The following is a 25,937-nucleotide window of genomic DNA, read 5'->3' as shown; positions in this document are numbered from 1 at the left end:
CCCCCACTAATTACCCCCAGCTAATTACCCCCCCCAGCTAACTACCCCCCCCCGGGTGCTAACTGCCCCCCCTCCTCCCAGACTCATTACCCCTGGTGCTAATTAACCCCCCCTCCATGCTAACTGTCCCCTTCCCAACCTCATTACCCCCCTCATGCTAATTATTCCCCCCTTGTGCTAATTGACCCCCTTGTTCTAATTGCCCCCCCGTGTTAATTACCCTCATCCCATGCTAATTATCCCCCTCCCATGCTATTTACCCCCCCTCCGATCCCAATTGCCCCCCGTGCTAATTACCCCGTCCCATGTTAATTACCCCCCCATCATGCCAATTACCCACCACCATGCTAATTGCCCCCCCCAGTGCTATTTACCCCCCCTCCCATGCTAATTACCCCCCCACACTAATTATCCCACGCATCAGCCGAGTCTCCGCACGTTTTTATTCTGGGGGGGGGTCCCCCAACGCCCCCTCCCCATTTCGGGGGGGCCCCGTGAGAGGGGAGGGGGCTGGGGGGGGCTCCCTGCCCCCCGCGCGTGGGGGAGGGGCTGTATTTACAGCGGGGGGGGGCGCCCACCCCCCCAGCCCGGCTCGGTTTGGGGGTTCCGGGGGCGGGCCCTCCCTGGGGGGTGGGGGGGGCTACGCCAGCCCCATCTCCTCCAGGACGCTGCGGGGGGATTCGTCCTCCTGGGGGGGCACAAAAGGTGGGGGGGGGTCAGAAAAGGGGGGGGGGGTCAGAAACCCGAGGGGGGGGACACTAAATGTGGGGAGGGGGTCACAAACCCAGGGGGGGACCCCTGCCCCTTTTAGGGTCCCTATGGGGTCCCATCACCCCATGGAGATCCCATAACCCTTCTGGGGTCCCCACAGCTCCCATCACCCCGTAGCGATTCTGTACCCATTTTTGGGGTCCCTAAAGCTCCCATCACCCTACAGGGATCCCGTACCCATTTTTGGGGTTCCATCACCCTATAGGGATCCCACAACAGTTTTGGGGTTCCCTATGGGTCCCATCACCCCATGGGGGTCCCATGCCTCTTTTGGGGTCCCTACAGATCCCATCACCCTATAGAGATCCCATACCCATTTTTGGCGTCCCATCACCCTATAGGGATCCCACAACAGTTTTGGAGTTCCCTACGGGTCCCATTAGCCCGGGGGGCCCCATGCCGGTTTGGGGTTGTCCCTGCATCCCTTTTGGGGTCCCCGGGGGGGTTTTGGGGTTGGGGGGCACCTCCTGCAGCAGGTCGGCCTGCTTGATGGCCTTGAGGACACTCTTCTTGGGGGTGTGATTGGGTTCTGTATGGGGTCCCATCACCCCATAGGGACATAACGGGGTTCCCCACAGCCCCCAGCACCCCATGGGGGTCCCGTGCCCCTTTTGGGGTCCCTCTGGGATCCCAACAAGCCATAGGGATCCTATACCCATTTTTGGGGTCCCTATGGGTCCCATCAACCTATAGGGACCCCATACCCATTTCTGGGGTCTCTACATCTCCCATCACCCTATAGGGATCCTATGACTATTTTGGGGTTCCCGATGGCTCCCTATGGGTCCTATCACCCCACGGGGGTCCCGTGCCCCTTTTGGGGTCCGTACAGCTCCCACCACCCTATAAGGATCCCGTACCCATTTTTAGGGTCCCATCACCCCATAGGGATCCCATAACCCTTTTGGGGTCCCTACGGATCTCATCACCCTATAGGGATCCCATAACTGTTTTGGGGTTCCCTATGGCTCCCTATGGGTCCCATCAGCCCCGTGCCGGTTTGGGGGTGTCCCCGTGTCCCTTTTCGGGTCCCCGGGGGGGGGGGTTGGGGTCGGGGGGCACCTCCTGCAGCAGGTCGGCCTGCTCGATGGCCTTGAGGACGTTCTTCTTGGGGGTGTGATTGGGGTCTCTACGGGGGTCCCAGCACACCATAGGGACATAACGGGGTTCCCCACAGCCCTCAGCACCCCATGGGGGTCCCATGCCCCTTTTGGGGTCCCTATGGGGCCAATCACCCCCTGGAGATCCCATAACCCTTTTGGGGTCCCTACAGATCCCAGCACCCTATAGGGATCCCGTACCCATTTTTGGGGTCCCTCTGGGATCCCATCACCCCATGGAGATCCCATAACCCTTCTGGGGTCCCCACAACTCCCAGCACCCTATAGGGATCCCATAACCATTTTGGGGTCCCCACAGCTCCCATCACCCCATGGGGATCTCGTACCCATTTCTGGGGTCCCTACGGATCCCATCACCCTATAGGGACCCCATACCCATTTTTGGGATTCCTACATCTCCCATCACCCTATAGGGATCCTATAACCCTTCTGGGGTTCCCTATGGCTCCCTACGGGTCCCATCAGCCCCGTGCCGGTTTGGGGTGTCCCCGCGTCCCTTTTGGGGTCCCCGGGGGGGGGGTTTGGGGTCGGGAGCCACCTCCTGCAGCAGGTCGGCCTGCTCGATGGCCTTGAGGACGCTCTTCTTGGAGGTGTCCTGCACCTCGCCGCCCATGACGAACTCGTCCAGGATGAAGTACGCCTTCTCGAAGTTGAAGATGATGTCCAGCTCGCACACCTGGGGCGGGCACGGCCGTCACCGGGGGGGGCACGGCCTTCACTGGGGGGGGCCCCCCACCCCGCTACGGGGGCTGGGAGCCCAAAAAATGGGGTTGGGAGGCACAGAAATGGGGGTTGGGGGGCCAAAAATGGGGGTTGGGGGGCCCAAAAATGGGGGTTGGGGGGCCAAAAAATGGGGGTTGGGGAGCACAGAAATGGGGTTGGGGGGCACAGAAATGGGGAGAGGGGCACAGAAATGGGGTTGGGGGGCCCCTGAGACCCCTAAAACGGGGCTTGGGGGGGGGGTCTGGGAAACCCAAAATGGGGCTGGGGGTTTCCTGAGCCCCCAAATGTTTTTTTGGGATCCCTGACCCCCCCCCCCCCCCCGAATTGGGTCTGGGGCTTTCCTGGAGCCCCCTAGAATGGATCTGTGGGGTTCCCTTGACCCCAAAAGGGTCTGTGGGGTTCCTGAGCCCCCCAAATGGATTTGTAGGGTCCCCAACCCCCCCAAACTGGGTCTATGGGGTCCGTAAACCCCCCGAATTGGGTCTATGGGGTCCCTGAGCCCCCCCAAATCGGGTTTGGGGGTTTCTGAGACCCCAAACCAGGTCTGTGGGGTTCCTGAGCCCCCCAAATGAGTCTCTGGGGTTTCTGAGCCCCCCAAACGGATCTGGGGGGGTTCCCTTGACCCCAAAATGGGACTTTGGGGTTTCCGGGCCTCCCAGACGGATCTGGGGGGGTTCCCTTGACCCCAAATGGGACTTTGGGGTTCCTGAGCCCCCCAAACGGATCTGGGGTGGTTCCCTTGACCCCAAAATGGGACTTTGGGTTTTCCGAGACCCCCAGACGGATCTGGGGGGGTTCCCTTGACCCCAAAATGGGACTTTGGGGTTTCCGGGCCCCCCAAATGAATCTGTGGGGTTTCTGAGCCCCCCAAATGAGTCTCTGGGGGGGTTCCCTTGACCCCAAACGGGACTTTGGGGTTTCTGAGCCCCCCAAACGGATCTGGGGGGGGTTCCCTTGACCCCAAATGGGACTTTGGGGTTTCCGGGCCCCCCAAACAGATCTGGAGGGGTTCCCTTGACCCCAAATGGGACTTTGGGGATTCCGGGCCCCCCAGACGGATCTGGGGGGGGTTCCCTTGACCCCAAATGGGTCTTTGGGGTTTCTGAGCCCCCCAAATGAGTCTCTGGGGTTTCCGAGCCCCCCAAACGGATCTTGGGGGGGTTCCCTTGACCCCAAAATGGGACTTTGGGGTTCCTGAGCCCCCCAAACGGATCTGGGGGGGTTCCCAGCCCCCCAGACGGCTCCGTAGGGTCCCCCGAGCCCCCCAGTGGGGCGCGCGGGGCCACTCACGCTGCCGAAGTACTTGTCGAGCAGCTCGACGTAGCGGTGGATGAGCTCCAGCGTGATCAGCTCGTTGTCCTGCCCTCGATGGCGCAGCAGAAGTAGAGGCTGGCGTACCTGGGGGGGGGGGCACGGGGGGCTGGGGGAGCGCCACCGGGGGGGGGGGGGCGCGGGGGGATGGGGGGAGTTGGGGGGGCGTGGGGGGAAATGGGGGGGTGGGGGAATGGGGGGGGTGGTGGGATGGGGGTGTGGGGGGGGAATGGGGGGATATAGGGGGATGGGGGGGTGTGGCGGGGTGTGGGGGGGATGGGGGGAAATGGTGTGTGTGTGGGGGGGGGTGGTGGGGATGGGGGGGCATGGGGGGTGTGTGGGGGGGATGGGGGGGCATGGGGGGATGGGGGGGTGTGGGGGAAATGGGGGGGGTGGGGGGATGGGGGGGTGTGGGGGAAATGGGGGGGGTGTGGGGGGGTGTGGGGAATGGGGGGGTGTGGGGGAAATGGGGGGGGTGGGGGGATGGGGGGTGTGTGGGGGAAATGGGGGGGGAATGTGGGGGGGTGGGGGGGATGGGGGGCGTGGGGGGATGGGGAGGGTGTGGGGGATATGGGGGGAAGGGGGGAAATGGGGGGGTGTGGGGGAAATGGGGGGGGTGGGGGGGAAGGGGGGATGGGGGAAATGTGGGGGGGTGGGGGGATGGGGGGGTGTGGGGGAAATGGGGGGGGAATGTGGGGGGGCGTGGGGGGATGGGGAGGGTGTGGGGGAAATGGGGGAAGGGGGGAAACGGGGGAGATGGGAAATGGGGGGATGCGGGGGAACGGGGGGGATGGGGGAAATGGGGGGGATATAGGGAAATGGGGGGGTGTGGGGGAAAGGGGGGGAGATGGGGGACGGCAGGGGGAAGGGGGGATATAGGGGAAATTGGGGGGGGTGGGGGGAATGGGGGGGTTTGGGGGAAATGGGGGGATGTGGGGGGAATGGGAGGGTATGGGGAGGATGTGGGGGGAAGGGGGAATATGGGGGAAATTGGGGGGATATGGGGGAATGGGGGGGTGGGGGAAATGCGGGGGATATGGGGTAAAGGGGGAAATTGGGGGGGATATGGGGGAATGGGGGGATATAGGGAAATTGCGGGGGGGGGTGGGGGGAATGGGGGGATATGGGGGAATGGGAGGAAATGGGGGGAAGTGGGGGAGTGCAATGGGGCCAGGGGCAATGGGGCCGGGGGCAACGGGGCCAAAGGCTGTGGGGCCCAATCAATGGGGCTCAATGGAAGCCAATGGGGCCAGACACAATGGGGCCAGAGTCTATGGGGCACAACCGATGGGGCTGGAGGCTATGGGGCCAAGCCAATGGGGCTCAATGGAAGCAATGGGGCCAGACACAATGGGGCCGAGCCAACGGGGTTGGATGCTATGGGGCCAAGCCAATGGGCTGAAGGCAACAGGGCCAGAGGTTATGGGGCCAAGCCAATGAGGTTGGGGGCTATGGGGCCAAGCCAATGGGGCTGGATGCAATGGGGCCAAGCCAGTGGGGTCGGAGGCTATAGGGCCAAGCCAACAGGGCTGGAGGCTATGGGGCTGGATGCAATGGGGCCAAACCAGCGGGATTGGGGGCTATGGGGCCAAGCCAATGGGGTCAGATGCAATGGGGCCAAGCCAACGGGGCCGGAGGCTATGGGGCCAGAGGCTATGGGGCCAAGCCAATGGGGCAGGACACAATGGGGCTGGATGCAATGGGGCCAATCTGATGGGGCTGGAGCCTATGGGACCAAGCCAATGCGGACAGAGGTGATGGGGCCAAGCCAATGGGGCTGGGTGCAATGGAGCCAAGCCAATAGGGCTGGAGGCTATGGGGCCAAGCCAATGAGCTTGGAGGCTACGGGGCCAAGCCAATGGGGCCAAGCCAATGGTGTTGGATGCAGTGGGGCCAGACGCAATGGGGCCAAGCCAATGGGGACGGAGGCTACGGGGCCAAGCCAATGGGGTCGGAGGCAATGGGGTTGGAGGCTATCGGGCCAGAGGCTATGGGGCCAAGCCAATGGGGTTGGATGCAGTGGGGCCAGACGCAATGGGGCCAAGCCAATGGGGACGGAGGCTACGGGGCCAAGCCAATGGGGTCGGAGGCAATGGGGTTGGAGGCTATGGGGCCAGAGGCTATGGGGCCAAGCCAATGGGGTTGGATGCAGTGGGGCCAGACGCAATGGGGCCAAGCCAATGGGGACGAAGGCTACGGGGCCATGCCAATGGAGCTGGATGCAATGGGGCTGGATACAATGGGGCCAAGCTGATGGGGCTGGAGCTCATGGTGCCAAGCCAATGGGGACGGAGGCTACGGGGTCAAGCCAATGGGACCAAGCCAATGGGGTCAGAGGCAATGGGGTTGGAGGCTATGGGGCCAGAGGCTATGGGTCCAAGCCAATGGGGCTGGATGCAATGGGGCCAGAGGCTATGGGTCCAAGCCAATGGGGCTGGATGCAATGGGGCCAGAGGCTATGGGTCCAAGCCAATGGGGCTGGATGCAATGGGTCCAAGCCAATGGGTTCGGAATGGAGGCTATGGGGCCAAGCCAGTGGGGCTGGATGCAATGGGGCCAAGCCAATGGGTTCGGAGGCTACGGGGCCAAGCCAATGGAGCTCGATGTAATGGGGCTGGATGCAATGGGGCCAAGCCAATAGGGCTGGAGGCTATGGGGCCAAGCCAATGAGGTTGGAGGCTACGGGGCCAAGCCAATGGGGCCAGGGGCAATGGGGCCAGATGCAATGGGGCCGGATGCAATGGGGCCAGAGGCTATGGGTCCAAGCCAATGGGGCTGGATGCAATGGGGCCAAGCCAATGGGGTCGGAGGCTATGGGGTTGGAGGCTATGGGGCCAAGCCAATGGGGCTGGACGCAATAGGGCCAAGCCAATGGGGTCGGAGGCAATGGGTCCAAGCCAATGGGGCCGGCCGCAATGGGGCCAAACCCCGGGGTCCAAACCCCGGGGCGCCGCCACCCTCGCCCCCTCCACCTCCCCCCCCCCCCGCCGCCTCCCCCGCGCGCCCCCCACCTCTTGTAGACCACCTTGAGGTCGCGCCACTCGAGGAAGCTGCACATCTTGGGCTTGCGCGCCAGCACCAGCTGCATCAGCTCGCGCACCAGCTTCCGCTTGTCGCGCTCGGCCGTGGCCAGGAACCACTTCTGCAGGCGCAGCTTGCCCTGCCGGCTGAACAGCAGCATGAAGCGCATCTGTGGGCGGCACGCGGGTTAGAGGGGGGGGGGGGGCCGGGCGGGGGGGGATTTGGGGTGTGGGGCAGGGATTTGGGGGGGTTGTGGGGCGGGGGGTGGGGGTACGGGGGTGATAGGGGGCTGGGATGGGGGGATATGGGGGGATTTGGGGGGATATGGGGGGATTTGGGGGGATTGTGGGGCGGGGGGTGGGGGTACGGGGGAGATATGGGGCTGGGATGGGGGGATATGGGGGGATTCGGGGGGATTTGGGGGGATATGGGGGGATTTGGGGGGGTTGTGGGGCGGGGGGTGGGGGTACGGGGGAGATATGGGGCTGGGATGGGGGGATATGGGGGGATTTGGGGGGATATGGGGGGATTTGGGGGGATTGTGGGGCGGGGGGTGGGGGTATGGGGGAGATATGGGGGGATATAGGGGGGATATGGGGCTGGGATGGGGGGATATGGGGGGATTTGGGGGGATATGGGGCTGGGATGGGGGCATGGGGCAAGATATGGGGTTGGGATGGGGGTATGGGGCAGGATATGGGGCTGGGATGGGGAGATATAGGAGATATAGGGGGATATAGGAGGATATGGGGCTGGGATGGGGGGATATGGCGGGATTTGGGGGGGGGGCGGGGGTATGGGGGGGTTATGGGGCGGGGGGTGGGAGTACGGGGGAGATATGAGGGGATTTGGGGGGATATGGGGCTGGGATGAAGGGATATGGGGAGATATGGGGGGATGGGGTGGGGATTAGGGGGGGTTATGGTGTGGGGGGTGGGGGTACGGGGGAGATATGGGGCTGGGATGGGGAGATATGGGGGGATTTTGGGGGATATGGGGGGATTTGGGGCTGGGATGGGGGCATGGGGCAAGATATGGGGTTGGAATGGGGGTATGGGGCAGGATATGGGGCTGGGATGGGGAGATATGGGGGGATTTGGGGGGATATGGGGCTGGGATGGGGAGATATAGGGGGTTATGGGGGGACTTGGGGTGTGGGGTGGGAATTTGGGGGGGTTATGGGGCGAGGGGTGGGGGTACGGGGGAGATATGGGGCTGCGATGGGGAGACATGGGGGGGATTTGGGGGGGATATGGGGCTGGAATGGGGGGATATGGGGGGATTTGGGGGGCTTTTCGGGGGGGAGGTGGGGGTATGGGGGTATATGGTGGGCTATAGGGGGCTATGGGGTGTGGGGTGGGGGTATGGGGTGGGATATGGGGCTGGGATGGGGATATAGGGAGGGATTGGGGGGATATGGGGTGTGGGGTGGGGGTAGGGGGGAGATATGGGGGGATTTGGGGGGCTTTCGGGGTGGGGTGGGGGTGTGGGGGGAAGATATGGGGCTGGGATAGGGGGATATGGGGGGATATGGGGGGATATGGGGTGCGGAGTGAGGGAATGGGGGTATATGGGGGATATGGGGGGCTATGGGGTGTGGGGTGGGGGTGTGGGGTGGGATATGGGGGTGGGATATGGGGCTGGGATGGGGGGATATGGGGGGGATATGGGGCGTCGGGGGGGGAAATGTGGGGCTGGGCTAGGGATACGGGGGGTTACGGGGCGGGCTGTGGGGCTGGGTCGGGGGGCTATGGGGTGGGCTATGGGGCTGTGGGGTGGGAACGGGGGCTATGGGGGGGCTACGTGGTGGGGGTAGGGGGCTATGGGGGGATACGGGGGGTTTGGGGGGTTTTGGGGCGGGGGGGGGGGCTGTGGGGTGGGGGCGGGGCCGTGGGGCCGGGGACCGAGGTGTAGTACCCCCCCCCTTCCACGTGACCCCCCATTCACGTGACCTCCCCCTTCCCACGTGACCTACCCCGGCCCACGTGACCCCCTCCCGCCCGATGCCCCCCTCCCCCCCTTCCCGCCGCCTTCAGCCCCGGCCCCGGGGCCGCTCACCATGGCGCCGCTTCCGGTCCCCCCCGCTCGGTTCCGCTTCCGGTCCCCTCCCCCGCTTCCGCTTCCGGTGGGCTCGGCAGCCGCCGCCGCCGCCGCCGCCGCTCTCCGCCGCCGCCGCGCCGGGCCCGGCCTCACCGCGCATGCGCCGCTTCCGGGAGGGGGCGGGGCCCGCTGCCATGGCAACGGGGCGGGGCCGGGAGGGGGAGGGCGGAGCCGTTGCCCCAGCAACGGGCCCACAGCGGGGCGGGGCTGAGGCTCCGTAGCAACGGTTGCCAAGGGGCGGGGCTTGTTGCCACGGTAGCGCCCGCGCTGTCGCCATGGCAACCGGACAGAGGCCGGGGCGGGCCTGGGCCCACATCCATGGGGCCTGGACCCACATCTATGGGGCTGAGACCCCCCAGACCCACACCTATGGGGCACAAACCCCTCCCAGACCCACATTTATTGGGCCTGGACCCACATCCATGGGGTACAAACCCCTCCCAGACCCAAATCTATGGGGCCAAAACCCCCCAGGCCCAAATCTATGGGGCCGAGACCCCTCAGACCCAAATCTATGGGGCACAAACCCCCCCCAGACCCAAATCTATGGTGCCAAGACCCCCCAGACCCACGTCCATGGGGCCTAGACCCACATCCATGGGGCACAAACCCCTCCCAGACCCACATCCATGGGGAACAGACCCCTCCCAGACCCACATCTATGGGGATGAGACCCCCCAGACCCAAATGTATGGGGCCGAGACCCCCCAGACCCCCATCCATGGGGCACAAGCCCCTCCCAGACCCACATCTATGGAGACGAGACCCCCCCAGACCCAAATTTATGGGGCCAAGACCCCCCAGACCCATGTCCATGGGGCCTAGACCCACATCCATGGGGCACAAACTCCTCCCAGACCCACATCTATGGGGCCAAGTCCCCCTGAAGTCCAACTTTCCGCAAATTGGGGTGGTTGGAGCCCGGCTTCCTCCCCGCGAGATCCCGGCCTCCACCATCCTGCGGTCGCTGCAGCCGAGGTCTCCAGCTCGTCCCTCCTCACCCCGTCGGCTCCTCCGCCACCTGTGTGGTGGAGAAACATCTCGAGATGGTGATCGTGGTCATCGACGCCCTGCAGGAACCTCCTGGATGGTTTGTGCCTCGCTGTTTGGTCTTCCCAGCAGGTATCGGGGTGGTTGAAGTCCTCCAGGAGAACCAGGGAGACCGAGAGGTTGCTTGGAGCTGTCTGAAGAAGGCTTCATCTCCTCCTCTTCCTCATCTGGCGGCCGTGGTATCAACAGTGGATGTCTGCCCTTTAATCCATACCCGTGAGCTCTCAGTCTCCAGGAGGAACCAGAAACAATTTGGGAAGACCTGGCCGGGAGCGGAGAAGATCTGAGAGGAAGGAACCTAGGAAGACCCAAGAATCGATCCAGGAAGACCTGGCAGTGGTTGAAAATGGTCTGAGAAGACCCAACGGTGGTTGGAATCGATCTTGGAGGACCCAGCGATCATTGGAAACGAACTTGGAAGACCCAATGGTGGTTGGAACTGACCTGGGAAGACCTGGCCATGGTTGAAAATGGTCTGAGAAGACCCAATGATGGTTGGAATCGATCTTGGAGGACCCAACGATGGATGGAATCGATCCCAGGGGACACAATGATGTTTGGAATCAATCTGGGAGGACCCGAAGATGGTTGGAATTGATCTTAGGGGACCCAACGATGGTTGGAAATGATCTTGGAGGACCCAGTGGTGGTTGAAAGTGATCTTGGAAGACCTGACCATGGCTGAAAATGGTCTGAGAAGACCCAACGATGGTTGGAAACAATCTTGGAGGATCCAACTATCATTGGAAATGACCCTGGAGGACCCAACCATAGTTGGAATCGATCTTGGAGAACCTAACGATGGTTGGAAACAATCTCATGGGACCCAACCATGGTTGGAAATGATCTTGGAGGACACAAGCATTGTTAGAATTGATCTGGGAAGACCTGGCCATGGTTGAAAATGGTCTGAAAAGACCCAACAATGTTTGGAATTGATCTTGGGGGGCCCAATCATGATTGGAAGTGATCTTGGAGGCCCCAACGATGGTAGGAATCAATCTTAGAAGACCCAACGATGGTTGGAATCGAAATTAGAGGACCCAACGATGGTTGGAATGATCTTGGAGGACCCAGCAATGACTGGAATTGATCTTGAGGGACACAACAATGGTTGGAAGTGATCTTGGGGGACACAAAGATAGTTGGAATCGATCTTGGAGAAACCAACGATGGTTGGACACGACCTGGGAAGACCCCACGATGGCTGGAATACATCTACCAGCCCCCAACCCCAGCCCCCAGTCCCCAATTTGGGTCAGATTCACCCCAAAAAGGAACAAAAACCCCCTCCCCGGGACACCGCGATACCCCTAGAGCAGCGATAACGGGGAGGGGAACATCGCAGTTGTCCCTGATAACGGGGAGGGGACTGTCACGTTTGTCCCCACGGTCACGGTGCCCACGATTGGTCCGGGCACGGCCCGTCCCCCAACCACCACCCACCCCGGGGATGAGCAGCTCCTCCCCGCAGAGGGGCAAAGTTCCCCACTGCCACTCCTGCCCCAGGTATGCCTCCGCACTGGGATGCTGCTGGCAGCGCCGCGGGGCTGGGGGGCACCAAGATGGGGTCTTGCACCCGGGCCTTCCTCCTCCTCTTCCTCCTCCTCCTCTACGGCATTGCAGCAGGTGAGTGGAACCTGTCCGAGGGGCACCAAAACGCAGCCATGGGGGCGGGAGGAGGCGGACTCCCCTGTGGCATCTCCTTGGGGTGCGTTGGGGAGGCTGAGGGGGGAATCGGCCTCTACGCCCTGAGGTGGCATCGTCCTGGCGGGGACAGCGACAGGACATTGGGGAGGGGGACAAGCACAGTGGGGAGGGTGATGGGGACATTGGGGACAGGGACAGGGATATTGGGGAGGGGGATGGGGACAAGGACAGGGATGGGGACACTCCACAGCCCCCCACTCCGTGGTGGTGGCACTGATGAGGCCCGGTGGAGGCCAGAAATCGGGCAGGGGAGGCCACAAGTCGGGGCAGTGTAGACGATGAACTGGGGCGGTGGAGGCCAGAACTGGGGCATCGGAGGCCAGAATTGGGGCAGTGGAGGCAAAAATTGGGGCAGCTGAGGCCAGAACTGGGGAAGTTGAGGCCACAAATGGGGCACTGGAGGCCAGAATTGGGACAGGGGAGGCCATGAATTTGGGCAGAAGAGACCACAAATTGGGACAGCAGAGGCCACGTCCTCCTGTGTTGCCTCCGCCCCACCTGTCCCACGGACGTGTGAACGGGAACAGGACAAGGGTCAGATGAAAGCGAAAGTCGGGGAGAGGCCGGGATGGGAACAGACACAGGCGAGGCCGGGGGGTACAAAGGGGAAAGGTGCGGGACAGGGCGGCCTCCACAGGGAGCTCAGTGACGTGGCCTCTACAACAAAAGGAAGCAGCACCACCGCAGAAGGGACTGACATAATTTCTGCAGTGACCTCCAGTATCTCCCCAGTGACCTCCAGCATCTTCACAGACACCTCCAGCACCACCCCAGTGACCACCAGCACCACCGCAGACACCTCCAGCACCTCCCCAGACACCTCAAGCACCACCCCAGACACCTCCAGCATCTCCCCAGTGACCTCCAGCATCTCCCCAGTGACGTCCAGCACCACCCCAGTGACCACCAGCACCACCGCAGACACCTCCAGCACCTCCCCAGACACCTCAAGCACCACCCCAGACACCTCCAACATCTCCCCAGTGACCTCCAGCATCTCCCCAGTGACGTCCAGCACCACCCCAGTGACCACCAGCATCTTCACAGACACCTCCAGCACCACCCCAGTGACCACCAGCACCACCGCACACACCTCCAGCACCTCCCCAGACACCTCAAGCACCACCCCAGACACCTCCAGCATCTCCCCAGAGACGTCCAGCATCTCCCCAGTGACGTCCAGCACCACCCCAGTGACCACCAGCATCTTCACAGACACCTCCAGCACCACCCCAGTGACCACCAGCACCACCGCAGACACCTCCAGCACCTCCCCAGACACCTCAAGCACCACCCCAGACACCTCCAGCATCTCCCCAGTGACCTCCAGCATCTCCCCAGTGACGTCCAGCACCACCCCAGTGACCACCAGCATCTTCACAGACACCTCCAGCACCACCCCAGTGACCACCAGCACCACCGCAGACACCTCCAGCACCTCCCCAGACACCTCAAGCACCACCCCAGACACCTCCAGCATCTCCCCAGTGACCTCCAGCATCTCCCCAGTGACGTCCAGCACCACCCCAGTGACCACCAGCATCTTCACAGACACCTCCAGCACCACCCCAGTGACCACCAGCACCACCGCAGACACCTCCAGCACCTCCCCAGACACCTCAAGCACCACCCCAGACACCTCCAGCATCTCCCCAGTGACCTCCAGCATCTCCCCAGTGACGTCCAGCACCACCCCAGTGACCACCAGCATCTTCACAGACACCTCCAGCACCACCCCAGTGACCACCAGCACCACCGCACACACCTCCAGCACCTCCCCAGACACCTCAAGCACCACCCCAGACACCTCCAGCATCTCCCCAGAGACGTCCAGCATCTCCCCAGTGACGTCCAGCACCACCCCAGTGACCACCAGCATCTTCACAGACACCTCCAGCACCACCCCAGTGACCACCAGCACCACCGCAGACACCTCCAGCACCTCCCCAGACACCTCAAGCACCACCCCAGACACCTCCAGCATCTCCCCAGTGACCTCCAGCATCTCCCCAGTGACGTCCAGCACCACCCCAGTGACCACCAGCATCTTCACAGACACCTCCAGCACCACCCCAGTGACCACCAGCACCACCGCAGACACCTCCAGCACCTCCCCAGACACCTCAAGCACCACCCCAGACACCTCCAGCATCTCCCCAGTGACCTCCAGCATCTCCCCAGTGACGTCCAGCACCACCCCAGTGACCACCAGCATCTTCACAGACACCTCCAGCACCACCCCAGTGACCACCAGCACCACCGCAGACACCTCCAGCACCTCCCCAGACACCTCAAGCACCACCCCAGACACCTCCAGCATCTCCCCAGTGACCTCCAGCATCTCCCCAGTGACGTCCAGCACCACCCCAGTGACCACCAGCATCTTCACAGACACCTCCAGCACCACCCCAGTGACCACCAGCACCACCGCAGACACCTCCAGCACCTCCCCAGACACCTCAAGCACCACCCCAGACACCTCCAGCATCTCCCCAGTGACCTCCAGCATCTCCCCAGTGACGTCCAGCACCACCCCAGTGACCACCAGCATCTTCACAGACACCTCCAGCACCACCCCAGTGACCACCAGCACCACCGCAGACACCTCCAGCACCTCCCCAGACACCTCAAACACCACCCCAGACACCTCCAGCATCTCCCCAGTGACCTCCAGCATCTCCCCAGTGACGTCCAGCACCACCCCAGTGACCACCAGCATCTTCACAGACACCTCCAGCACCACCCCAGTGACCACCAGCACCACCGCACACACCTCCAGCACCTCCCCAGACACCTCAAGCACCACCCCAGACACCTCCAGCATCTCCCCAGTGACCTCCAGCATCTCGCCAGTGACGTCCAGCACCACCCCAGCGACCACCAGCATCTTCACAGACACCTCCAGCACCACCCCAGTGACCACCAGCACCACCGCAGACACCTCCAGCACCTCCCCAGACACCTCAAGCACCACCCCAGACACCTCCAGCATCTCCCCAGTGACCTCCAGCATCTCCCCAGTGACGTCCAGCACCACCCCAGTGACCACCAGCATCTTCACAGACACCTCCAGCACCACCCCAGTGACCACCAGCACCACCGCAGACACCTCCAGCACCTCCCCAGACACCTCAAGCACCACCCCAGACACCTCCAGCATCTCCCCAGTGACCTCCAGCATCTCCCCAGTGACGTCCAGCACCACCCCAGTGACCACCAGCATCTTCACAGACACCTCCAGCACCACCCCAGTGACCACCAGCACCACCGCAGACACCTCCAGCATCTCCCCAGTGACCTCCAGCATCTCCCCAGTGACGTCCACCATCTCCCCAGTGACCTCTAACACCTCCCCAGCCACCTCCAGCACCACCCCAGACACCTCCAGCATCTCCCCAGTGACCTCCAGCATCTCTCCAGTGACCTCCAACATATCCCCGGAGACGTCCAGCACCTCCCCAGTGACCTCCAGCACCTCCCCAGAGACCACCAGCACCTCCCCAGACACCTCCAGCATCTCCCCAGTGACCTCCAGCATCTCCCCAGTGACGTCCACCATCTCCCCAGTGACCTCTAACACCTCCCCAGCCACCTCCAGCACCACCCCAGACACCTCCAGCATCTCCCCAGTGACCTCCAGCATCTCTCCAGTGACCTCCAACATATCCCCAGAGACGTCCAGCACCTCCCCAGTGACCTCCAGTACCTCTCCAGAGACCTCCAACACCTCCACACACACCTCCAGCACAATCCCAGTGATCTCCAACACCTCCCCAGTGACCTCCAGCACCTCCCCAGAGACCTCCAGCACCACCACAGACACCTCCAGCATCTCCCCAGTGACCTCCAGCACCTCCCCAGTGTCCTCCAGCACCGCCCCAGACATGTCCAGCATCTTCACAGGCACCTCCAGCACCACCCCAGTGACCACCAGCACCACCGCAGAGACCTCCAGCACCACCCCAGACACCGTCAGCACCTCCCCAGTGACCTCCAGCATCTCTCCAGTGACCTCCAACATATCCCCAGAGACGTCCAGCACCTCCCCAGTGACCTCCAGTACCTCCCCAGAGACCTCCAGCACCTCCACAGACACCTCCAGCACCTTCACAGACACCTCCAGCACCACCCCAGTGACCACCAGCACCACCCCAGAGACCTACAGCACCTCCCCAGACACCTCCAGCATCTCCCCAGTGACCTCCAGCATCTCTCCAGTGACCTCCAACATATCCCCAGAGACGTCCAGCATCTCCCCAGTGACCTCCAGCATCTCTCCAGTGAGCTCTAACACCTCCCCAGCCACCTCCAGCACCACCCCAGACACCTCCAGCACCTCCCCAGTGACCTCCAGCACCTCCCCAGACACCTCCAGCATATCCCCAGTGACCTCCAGCATCTCTCCAGTGACCTCCAACATATCCCCAGAGACGTCCAGCATCTCCCCAGTGACCTCCAGCATCTCTCCAGTGACCTCCAGCACCTCCGCAGACACCTCCAGCATCTTCACAGACACCTCCAGCATGTCCCCAGTGACCTCCAGCATCTCTCCAGACACCTCCAGCATCTCCCCAGTGACCTTCAGCACCTCCCCAGTGTCCTCCAGCACCACCCCAGACACGTCCAGCATCTTCACAGACACCTCCAGCACCAGCCCAGTGACCTCCAGCACCATCCCAGGGACCTCCAGCACCTCCCCAGACACCTCCAGCATCTTCACAGACACCTCCAGCATCTCCCCAGTGACCTCCAGCACCACCCCAGACACCTCCAGCATCTTCACAGACACCTCCAGCACCTCCCCAGTGACCTCCAGCATCTCTCCAGTGACCTCCAACATATCCCCGGAGACGTCCAGCACCTCCCCAGTGACCTCCAGCACCTCCCCAGACACCTCAAGCACCTCCACAGACACCTCCAGCATCTCCCCAGTGACCTCCAGCATCTCCCCAGTGACGTCCAGCACCACCCCAGTGACCACCAGCATCTTCACAGACACCTCCAGCACCTCCGCAGACACCTCCAGCATCTCCCCAGACACCTCCAGCATCTCCCCAGTGACCTCCAGCATCTCCCCAGTGACCTCCAGCATCTCCCCAGTGACCTCCAGCATCTCTCCAGTGACCTCCAGCACCACCGCAGACACCTCCAGCATCTTCACAGACACCTCCAGCACCACCCCAGTGACCTCCAACATCTCCCCAGACATGTCCAGCACCTCCCCAGACCCCTCCAGTACCATCCCAGTGACCTCCAGCACCTCCCCAGACACCTCCAGCATCTACCCAGTGACCTCCAGCACCTCCCCAGTGACCACCAGCACCTCCGCAGACACCCCCAGCACGACCCCAGACAGGTCCAGCACCTCCCCAGACACCTCCAGAATCTCCCCAGCCACCTCCACCATCTCCCCAGTGACCTTCAGCACCACCCCAGACACCTCCAGCATCTCCCCAGTGACCTCCAGCACCTCCCCAGCCACCTCCACCATCTTCCCAGTGACCTCCAGCACCTCCCCAGACACATCCAGCATCTCCCCAGTGACCTCCAGCATCTCCCCAGTGACCTCCAGCACCTCCCCAGACACCTCCAGCACCACCCCAGACATCTCAAGCACCTCCACAGACACCTCCAGCATGTCCCCAGTGACCTCCAGCACCTCTACAGTGACCTCCAGCACCTCCCCAGACATCTCAAGCACCTCCCCAGACACCTCCAGCACCACCCCAGACATCTCAAGCACCTCCACAGACACCTCCAGCATGTCCCCAGTGACCTCCAGCACCTCTACAGTGACCTCCAGCACCTCCCCAGACATCTCAAGCACCTCCCCAGACACCTCAAGCATCTCCCGAGTGACCTCCAGCATCTCTCCGGTGACCTCCAGCACCACCACAGAGAGCTCCAGCACCACGGCAGACACCTCCAGCATCTCCCCAGTGACCTCTGGCACCTCCCCAGACACCTCCAGCATCTCCCCAGTGAGCTCCAGCATCTCCCCAGTGACTTTCAGCACCACCCCAGAGACCTCCAGCAGCATCCCAGTGATCTCCAGTACCATCCCAGGGACCTCCAGCATCTCCCCAGAGACCTCCAGTACTGTCCCAGTGAGCTCCAGCACCATCGTAGTGAGCTCCAGCACTGTCCCAGTGAGCTCGAGCACCATCCCAGTTAGCTCCAGCACCGTTCCAGTGAGCTCCAGCACCTCCCCAGATACCTCCAGCACCTCCCCAGTGACCTTAAGCACCTCCCCAGTGACCTCCGGCACCACCCCAGTGATCTCTAGCACCGTCCCACTGAACACCAGCATCGTCCCAGTGACTTCCAGCACCTCCCCAGTGAGCTCCAGCACCTCCCCAGTGACCTCCAGCACTTCCCCAGTGACCTCCAGCAGCATCCCAGTGACCTCCAGCACCTCCCCAGTGACCTCCAGCGTCTCCCCAGGGAGCTCCAGCACCGTCCCAGTGACCTCCACCACTATCCCAGGAACCACCAGTACAGCTCTAGTGACCCCCACCACCTCCCCAGTGACTGTCACCACCACCCCTGTAACCACCACCACCTCCCCAACGACCACAACCAGCACCATGACCAGTACCACGACGACCACAATGACCACCACCACCCCAATGACCACAACCACCACCACTACCACCACCCCAACGACCACAACCACCAGCACTACCACCACCCGAACAACTACCCCCACCACCCCCACCACCCCAACAACTACCCCCACCACCCCAACAACCACCACCACCCGAACGACCACCTCTGTTCCTCCAGGTCAGCCTCCATATCCTTCCTGTCCTCCCTTCTCTCGCCCTCCTCCCTCCTCCGCCCATCCTCCCTCCTCCGCCCATCCTCCCAGGCCTCCATCACTGCCCCTCGCCCCCATCCTCCTCGGGCTCTCCTCGTGGGACCCCGATGCCTGGGTGCCCCCCGAGGCGCTCCCTGACCTCCGCTCTCCCTGCAGTGGTCTGCCAGAATGGAGGCTACTACGACGGTATCAAGTGCGTCTGCCCCTCCGACTTCTACGGCCCCTTGTGCGAGTTCTTCAGCGACTCCATCACCACCGAGATCCGTAAGTGCGGCCTCCCCCCAGCCCACGGCCTCCACCCTCCTTGACCTCCCCCCTGGCCAACGGCCTCTGCCCGGCCCCGGCCCCCCATGCTCACCGTCCTCCTGCCTCCCGCAGCCATCGAGGGGACGATTGTGGCCAACGTGGAGCTGGTGGTGACCGTCACCAACTTTGACTACACGGAGGAGCTGCAGGACCCCCGCTCGGAGGCCTACGAGAACTTTGAGAAGCAATTCCGGCAGGAGGTGAGGCCTGGGACCACGAGGGGAGGCTGGGCCCCGTGAGGTGAGGCTGGGAACCCGAGGGGAGGCTGGGAGCTCAAGGGGAGACCAGGGTGCACAAGGGGAGTTTGGGAGCACAACAGGAGACCGGGAGTGAGAGGGGAGGCTGGGAGTGAGAGGGCAGGCCAGGCCCCATGAGGGGAGGCCAGGCCGCACCAGACCCATCCTCATGGCACCCGTCGCCCTGGCAGATGGCCAAGATCTACAACTCTGTGCCTGGCTACGAGGGCGTGAAGATCCTCCGCATTGTGCCGGCGGCCTCCAGCAGGCGGGGAGCCCGGGTGCGCAGGGCTGGGGGAGACTCCGCGTCCTCCCCTGTGGGCACTGGGCTCAACGTGGACCACGAGGTCATCTTCAGAACCACCGCCAGCCCCAACCTGACTGAGGAGTTCCAGAACAAGACGAAGGAGCTGGTGCAGAAGCTTCAGGAGACTGCCGACAGCCAGGGCGACTGCGAGAACGACTCCTGTGGGTGTCCCGTCCTTCCCCCTCACCCCGCGACCCCTCGGGGAGGCCCCAGGGAAGGTTCCCTGACAGCCTCTCTCTCCCCGCAGCCATCGTCTGCTTCAAGGTGCCACCCAGTCCCATCATCAAGAACATGACGAAGTCCCCTTCATTTGACGGTGAGGCCTGGGTGGCCAGGGTGCCCCCACGGACCCCCATATGCATCCCCTGAACCCCCTATGCACCCCACCAGCCCCTATACACCCCACCACCCCATTTGACCCTCCTTCCGTGCCCCCTCCTCAGCACTGTGCCAGCAGCGGGCGCCCGTCGGCTACCAGGACTACTACTACGCGCAGAACATGAGCAACATCATCCGCTGCGTCACCAACTGCACGGCCAACACGCCCGGCACCATCGACTGCCACCATGGCGAGTGCCGCGTCACCCGCGCCGGGCCACAGTGCTTGTGAGTGACACCACGCGTCCCCCTGCATGCCCCCTGACCCCCTGGGAGCACCGGCCTGACCTTTCCTTGTCCCTGCAGCTGCCGGGATGAATCGCTCTACTGGTACACGGGCACCCGGTGCTCTGGGCGCGTCAGCAAGGTGGCCACCGGGTTGGGGGTGGTGATTACGGTGCTGCTCGTCGCCTGCATTGCCCTTGCTGTGCTGCTGGTGATACGGAAGAAGGGCAGGAAGAGGTAGAGGGGCAGGGATGGTTGGGGTGGATTGGATTGGGTTGGTTGGGTTGGGTTGAGGTGAGTTGGGTTGGGGTGGTTTGGTTAGGATGGGTTGGGGTGGTTAGGTTGGGTTTAGTAGGGTTGGGTTTAGTAGGGCTGAATGATTTGGGGTCTTTTGGGTTGGTTGGATTGGGGTGGTATGGGTTGGATGGGATGGGTCGGGTTGGGTTTAGTTGGGTTGGCTGGTTTGGGGTCTTCTGGGTTGGTTGGGTTGGGGTGGTTTGGGATGAGTTGGGTTAGGTTGGATGGGTTGGGTTGGTTGGGTTGGGTTTAATTGGGTTGGATGGTCTGGGGTCTTTTGGGTTGATTGGTTGGTGACGGACACGTGGGCTGGTGGCAGACACCTGGTCTTGGTTTGGGTTCCGAATGGGGTTGTTGGTGGACATCTGGGCAGGCTTGGGGGGGTGTGGGACAGCCCCCTCCTCTGTCCTTCTGCCCCCTCTGAGCCCCCTGGCGCTGCCCCCCAGGAACACTTCGGCCACCGTTGAGGAGAGCTGGTACGAGAACGATGGCGGCACCTGGACGGCATCCGACGGCTTCGTCCTCAGCAACATCAACGCCACCGACCCAGGTCGGGAGGGCTCTGGGGGGCAGGACTGGGGGGGTGGTGGGACCACAGCTGCTCCCCCAGCCCCACCCCTCACCCCATCGCCCCCCACCCATGTCCCCAACAGGCGGCAGCCTACGGAGCTTCACGGCCTCGCTGGAACGGGTGAACACTGACATCCTGGTGGGTGCTCCCCCAGACCCGTCCCCCCCCTGCACTCACCCCCTATCCCACAGCCCCCCCGGACCCATCTCACCTCCGTCCCCTTCTTTTTTCTCTCCACTCCCCCGCAGATGCAGATTGCCAGACCCTCACTGCGACCCCAGTTGTGACTCAGGTATGTGGGGCAGGGGAATGTGGGGTGGGAACACAGGGTGTGGGGCTGGGGTGGGGTCAGGGGGATGTGGGAGCCAAGAATCTTCTCAATGCTTCTCCTCCAAGGTCTTCGCTGGCCCCTCCTCACCTCATTGCCCACCAGGACCTCCAGGACCTTCTCAATGACGCTGATTCCAAGGACTACGTTGCTTCCTCCTCACCTCGGTGCCCATCAGGACCTCCAGGACCTTCTCAATGATGCTGATTCCAAGGACAATGTTGCCTCCTGCTCACCTCAGTGCCCACCAGCACTTCCAGGACCCTCTCGACGACGCTGATTCCAAGGAAAACGTTGCCTCCTGCTGACCTTGGTGCCCACCAGAACTTCCAGTACCTTCTCAACAATGGTGCTTCCAAGCTCGTCGTTAGCTCCTGCTCACCACGGTGCCCACGGGAGTAATCTGGGAAGAACCATATGGGCTGGGAACAATTTTGGAAGACTCGGCCAGGGGTCAACCTGGGGAGACCCAACCGGGAGACCTAACTACAACTGGAAATGCTCTTGGAATCACAACCCAGCCATGACTCAAAATGCTCTTGGAAGACCCAACCACGGCTGGAAATGCTCTTTGAAGGCCCAACCATGGCTGGAAGCAATCTGTAGGACCCTGGTAGAGCTGGAAGTGGCCCAGGACAGCCCAGCAGTGACTGGAAATGGGCTTGGCAGGACCCGGGCATGTGTTTTTGCTCTGCGAGGAGGAGGAAAGACCTGTGTTTGCAGATCCTGGCAGTGGGGGACAGGACTCCCGGCCAGTGCTTGCCCATTCAATTTAGGGGTGGGCAATCCCAATAAAAATTCTGTGCATCCGAATAAAAATTCTGCTGCTGCCTCCGGCCCCACACCAGCCACGGTCACAAGGGATATTGGGGCCGGGGTGGGAACCGGCCAACCACGGTCCCATTGTGGCTTCAACTGCTGGGGTCCATCTAGGTCCTTCTGGGGGGTCTCCACCAGTGCTGGGGGCCACCAGAACCCACAAATCCTCAGCTCCCGGTCCCAAATTTGGGTGAGACTCACCCCAAATCTCCCTAGCCCTACAGGTCCTAGAAGGATCATCAAATGCCCCCAGCCCTACAGGTCCTGGCAGCTCCCTGGGCACCAGTAAAGCCTCATGGGAAGGTGACAGGGGCGACGGACATTGGGGACAGGGGACATGGCAGATGGAGATGGGGGGCACCAGGAGTGGGGATGGACACCAAAGATGGGGATGTGGGACACCAGGGATGGGGATGCGGGACAACGGGGATGGGGGGGCATCACTGATGGGGTTGGGAGACGAAAAGGATGTGGATGTGCTCCCAAATTGCCCCAAATGCCTCAAAAATGAACAGAAATTGCCCCAAATTGAACACAAAACACACGTAATGTCCCCATACGTCCCCAAACAGCCCCCAAACAGCCCCTAAATGTCCCAAAACAGACCTGAAATGGCCTGAAAGTGGACCCCAAGACAGCCCTGGAATAGAAAAGCCCCAAAGTGCCCCGGAACGGCCCCAAAACATCCTGAAGTTTGGACCTGGAATTGACCTGAAAAAAAAACACCAAAATATCCCCAAATGGCTCCAAATGCCCCCATATCACAGAATGACAGAACCATCTAGGTTGGAAGAGACCTCCAAGATCACTGAGTCCAACCTCTGACCTAATACTAACAAGTCCTCCACTAAACCATATCACTATCTCTACATCTAAATGTCTTCTAAAGACCTCCAGGGATGGTGACTTAAACCTCTTCCCTGGGCAGCCCATTCCAATGCCTCACAACCCTTTCAGTAAAGAAGTTCTTCCTAATATCCAACCTAAAGCTCCCCTGGCACAATTCCCCCTCGTCCTGTCACCAGGCACGTGGGAGAACAGACCAACCCCCACCTCGCTACAGCCTCCTTTAAGGTACCTGTAGAGAGCGATGAGGTCGCCCCTGAGCTTCCTCTTCTCCAGACTGAACAACCCCAGCTCCCTCAGCCGCTCCTCATAAGCCTTGTTCTCCAGACCCCTCACCAGCCTCATCGCCCTTCTCTGGACTCTCTCGAGCACCTCCATGTCCTTCTTGTAGTGAGGGGCCCAAAACTGAACACAGTGCTCGAGGTGCGGCCTCACCAGAGCCGAGCACAGGGGGACAATCACTTCCCTAGCCCTGCTGGCCACACTGTTTCTTATGCAAGCCAGGATGCTGTTGGCCTTCTTGGCCACCTGAGCACACTGCGATGGTTGGAATCAAAATTAGAGGACCCAAAGACGGTTGGAAATGACCTTGGACAACCCGGTGATGGTTGGAATTGATCTTGAGGACCCAGAGATGGTTGGAATCGATGTTGGGGGACACAAAGATGGTTGGAAATGATCTTGGACGACCCAACGTCATTGGAATCGACCTTGGAGAACCCAACGATGGTTGGACACGACCTGGGAAGACCCCACGATGGCTGGAATCCATCTACCAGCCCCCAGCCCCAGTCCCCAGTCCCCAGTTTGGGCGGCGATATCGAGGAGGGGGCCGTCGTGGTTGTCCCCGACATCGGGGAGGGGATCGTCACGTTTGTCGCCACGGTCACAATGCCCACAACTGGTCCGGGCATGGCTGCGCCCCCCCATCCACCGCCTGCCCTGGGAACATGTGGCTCCTCCCCACAGAGGGGCAAAGTTCCCCACTGCCACTCCTGCCCCGGGCATGGCTCCGCACCAGGATGCTACTGGCAGCGCCGTGGGGCTGGGGGGCACCAAGATGGGGGCTTGCACCCGGGCCTTCCTCCTCCTCTTCCACCTCCTCCTCTACAGGGATGCAATGGGTGAGTAGAGCCCGGCCAGGGGGCACCGAAACGCAGATGTGGGGGGCAGGAATGGGGCGTCCTCCCCTGGGGCATCTCCTTGGTGTGTGCTGGGGAGGCTGAAGGGGGAATCGGCCTCCACAGCCTGAGGTGGCACCGTCCTGGTGGGGACAGCGACAAGACATTGGGGAGGGGGACGGGGACAAGGACAGGGATGGGGACACTCCACAGCCCCCTGCCCCGCATTGATGGCACTGATGAGGACCAATGGAGGCCAAAATTGGGGCAGGGGACACCACAAATCGGGGCAGTGTAGACGATGAACTGGGGTGGTGGAGTCCAGAATTGGGGCATCAGAGGCCAGAATTGGGGCAGTGGAGGCAAAAATTGGGGCACCGGAGGCCAGAACTGGGGCAGTTGAAGCCAGGATTGGGGCACTGGAGGCCAGAATTGGGACAGCAGAGGCCATGAGCTTGGGCAGAAGAGACCACAAATTGGGACAGCAGTGGCTACGTCCTCCTGTGCAGCCTCCGTCCCACCCATCCCACGGACATGTGAACGGGAACAGGACAAGGGTCAGATGAAAGCGAAAGTCGGGGAGAGGGTGGTGGTGGTGGCGGCGGGGGGGGGGGGGGGGGGGGGCGGGGAGGCCAGGAGCGAAGCCGGGAGGTACAAAGGGGAAAGGTGCGAGACGGGGCGGCCGCCACGAGGTGCTGACAGCAGCTGCCTCGCTTCTGACCTCACTGGCAACTAAAACCCCGATCGGTCTTGGTGATGAAGGAAGTGTCTCTGATGCCACCTCCACAACAGCACCTCAACCCACGGCCTCCAGTATAACTCCAGAAACCCCCACAGACTCGACTCTGGCCTCCCCCACCTCCCAGGATACATTCTCGGCCTCCTCTTCCTCTCCAGGAACCCCCACAGGCCCAATCTCCACTGCAGGGAACATCGCTCTGTCCTTCACAGGCTCCTCGGGAGCCACAGGCTCCACCAGTACAGCTCCAGAGACCACCAGCACTGCCCCAGTGACCACAAGCACCGCAACAGTGACTACCAGTACCATCCTAGTGACCACTAGCACAGCTCCAGTGATGACCAGTACAGCCCCAGTGACCACCAGTACCGCCCCAGTAAGCAGCAGTACAGCTCCAGTGACCACCACTAGTGCCGCAGTGACCACCAGCACCGCTCCAGTGACCACCAGTCCAGCTCCAGTGACAACTAGCACAGCTCCAGTGACCACCACCAAATCCCAAGTGACCACCACCACCTCCACAACGACCACAAACACCACCACGACCAGTACTACGACGACGACCACCACCACTACCACCACCCCAACCACCACCACCACCACCACCCGAACGACCACCACCGTTCCTCCAGGTCAGCCTCCACATCCCTCCTGTCCTCCCTCCTCTTGGCCTCCTCCCTCCTCCACTCCACCTCCCAGGCCTCCATTACTGACCCTCAACACCTGTCCTACCCGGGGTCTCCTCATGGGACCCCCCCCCCCACCCCTGGGTGCCTCCTGATGTCCGCTTTCCCCACAGTGGTCTGCCAGAATGGAGGCTACTATGACGATATCAAGTGCGTCTGCCCCTCCGACTTCCACGGCCCCTTGTGCGAGTTCTTCAGCGACTCCATCACCACCGAGATCCGTAAGTGCGGCCTCCCCCCAGCCCACGGCCTCTGCCTGACCCGCAACCTCTGCCCGGCCCTGGCCCGCCGCGCTCAGCCCCCTCCTGCCTCCCGCAGCCATCGAGGGGACGATCGTGGCCAATGTGGAGCTGGTGGTGACCGTCACCAACTTTGACTACACGGAGGAGCTGCAGGACCCCCGCTCGGAGGCCTACGAGAACTTTGAGAAGCAATTCCGGCAGGAGGTGAG

The 25,937-nt window shown here is 62.3% G+C and overlaps 3 protein-coding genes across 3 annotated transcripts; 2 read left to right on the top strand and 1 right to left on the bottom strand.

The window, feature by feature from the left end:
* Positions 1-427: 427 nt before the first annotated feature.
* On the bottom strand, positions 428-7,116 carry LOC308184581 (AP-1 complex subunit sigma-1A-like; the record flags this gene model as incomplete). The annotated part of the gene is given in 5 exon segments (XM_080571783.1): positions 428-688; positions 2,431-2,568; positions 3,906-3,979; positions 3,982-4,013; positions 6,938-7,116. Coding segments are annotated over 5 exon segments (471 nt in total). The 3' UTR covers positions 428-640.
* Positions 7,117-18,466: 11,350 nt separating this feature from the next.
* On the top strand, positions 18,467-21,109 carry LOC308184573 (mucin-3A-like). The gene is made up of 5 exons (XM_080571775.1): positions 18,467-18,593; positions 18,784-19,637; positions 19,724-19,792; positions 19,920-20,082; positions 20,161-21,109. The coding sequence occupies exons 2-5, from the start codon at positions 19,304-19,306 to the stop codon at positions 20,318-20,320; spliced, it is 726 nt and encodes a 241-aa protein (XP_080427901.1). The 5' UTR covers positions 18,467-18,593; positions 18,784-19,303; the 3' UTR covers positions 20,321-21,109.
* Positions 21,110-25,124: 4,015 nt separating this feature from the next.
* Positions 25,125-25,862, top strand: LOC308184577 (uncharacterized protein; the record flags this gene model as incomplete). Its single annotated transcript, XM_080571779.1, has 2 exons — positions 25,125-25,432; positions 25,600-25,862. The coding sequence occupies exons 1-2, from the start codon at positions 25,138-25,140 to the stop codon at positions 25,860-25,862; spliced, it is 558 nt and encodes a 185-aa protein (XP_080427905.1). The 5' UTR covers positions 25,125-25,137.
* Positions 25,863-25,937: the final 75 nt, after the last annotated feature.

Source organism: Anser brachyrhynchus, assembly GCF_964034855.1.
Source record: "Anser brachyrhynchus genome assembly, chromosome: 37".
Lineage (NCBI taxonomy): Eukaryota > Metazoa > Chordata > Aves > Anseriformes > Anatidae > Anser > Anser brachyrhynchus.
This window is presented reverse-complemented; position numbering and strand designations above follow the sequence as displayed.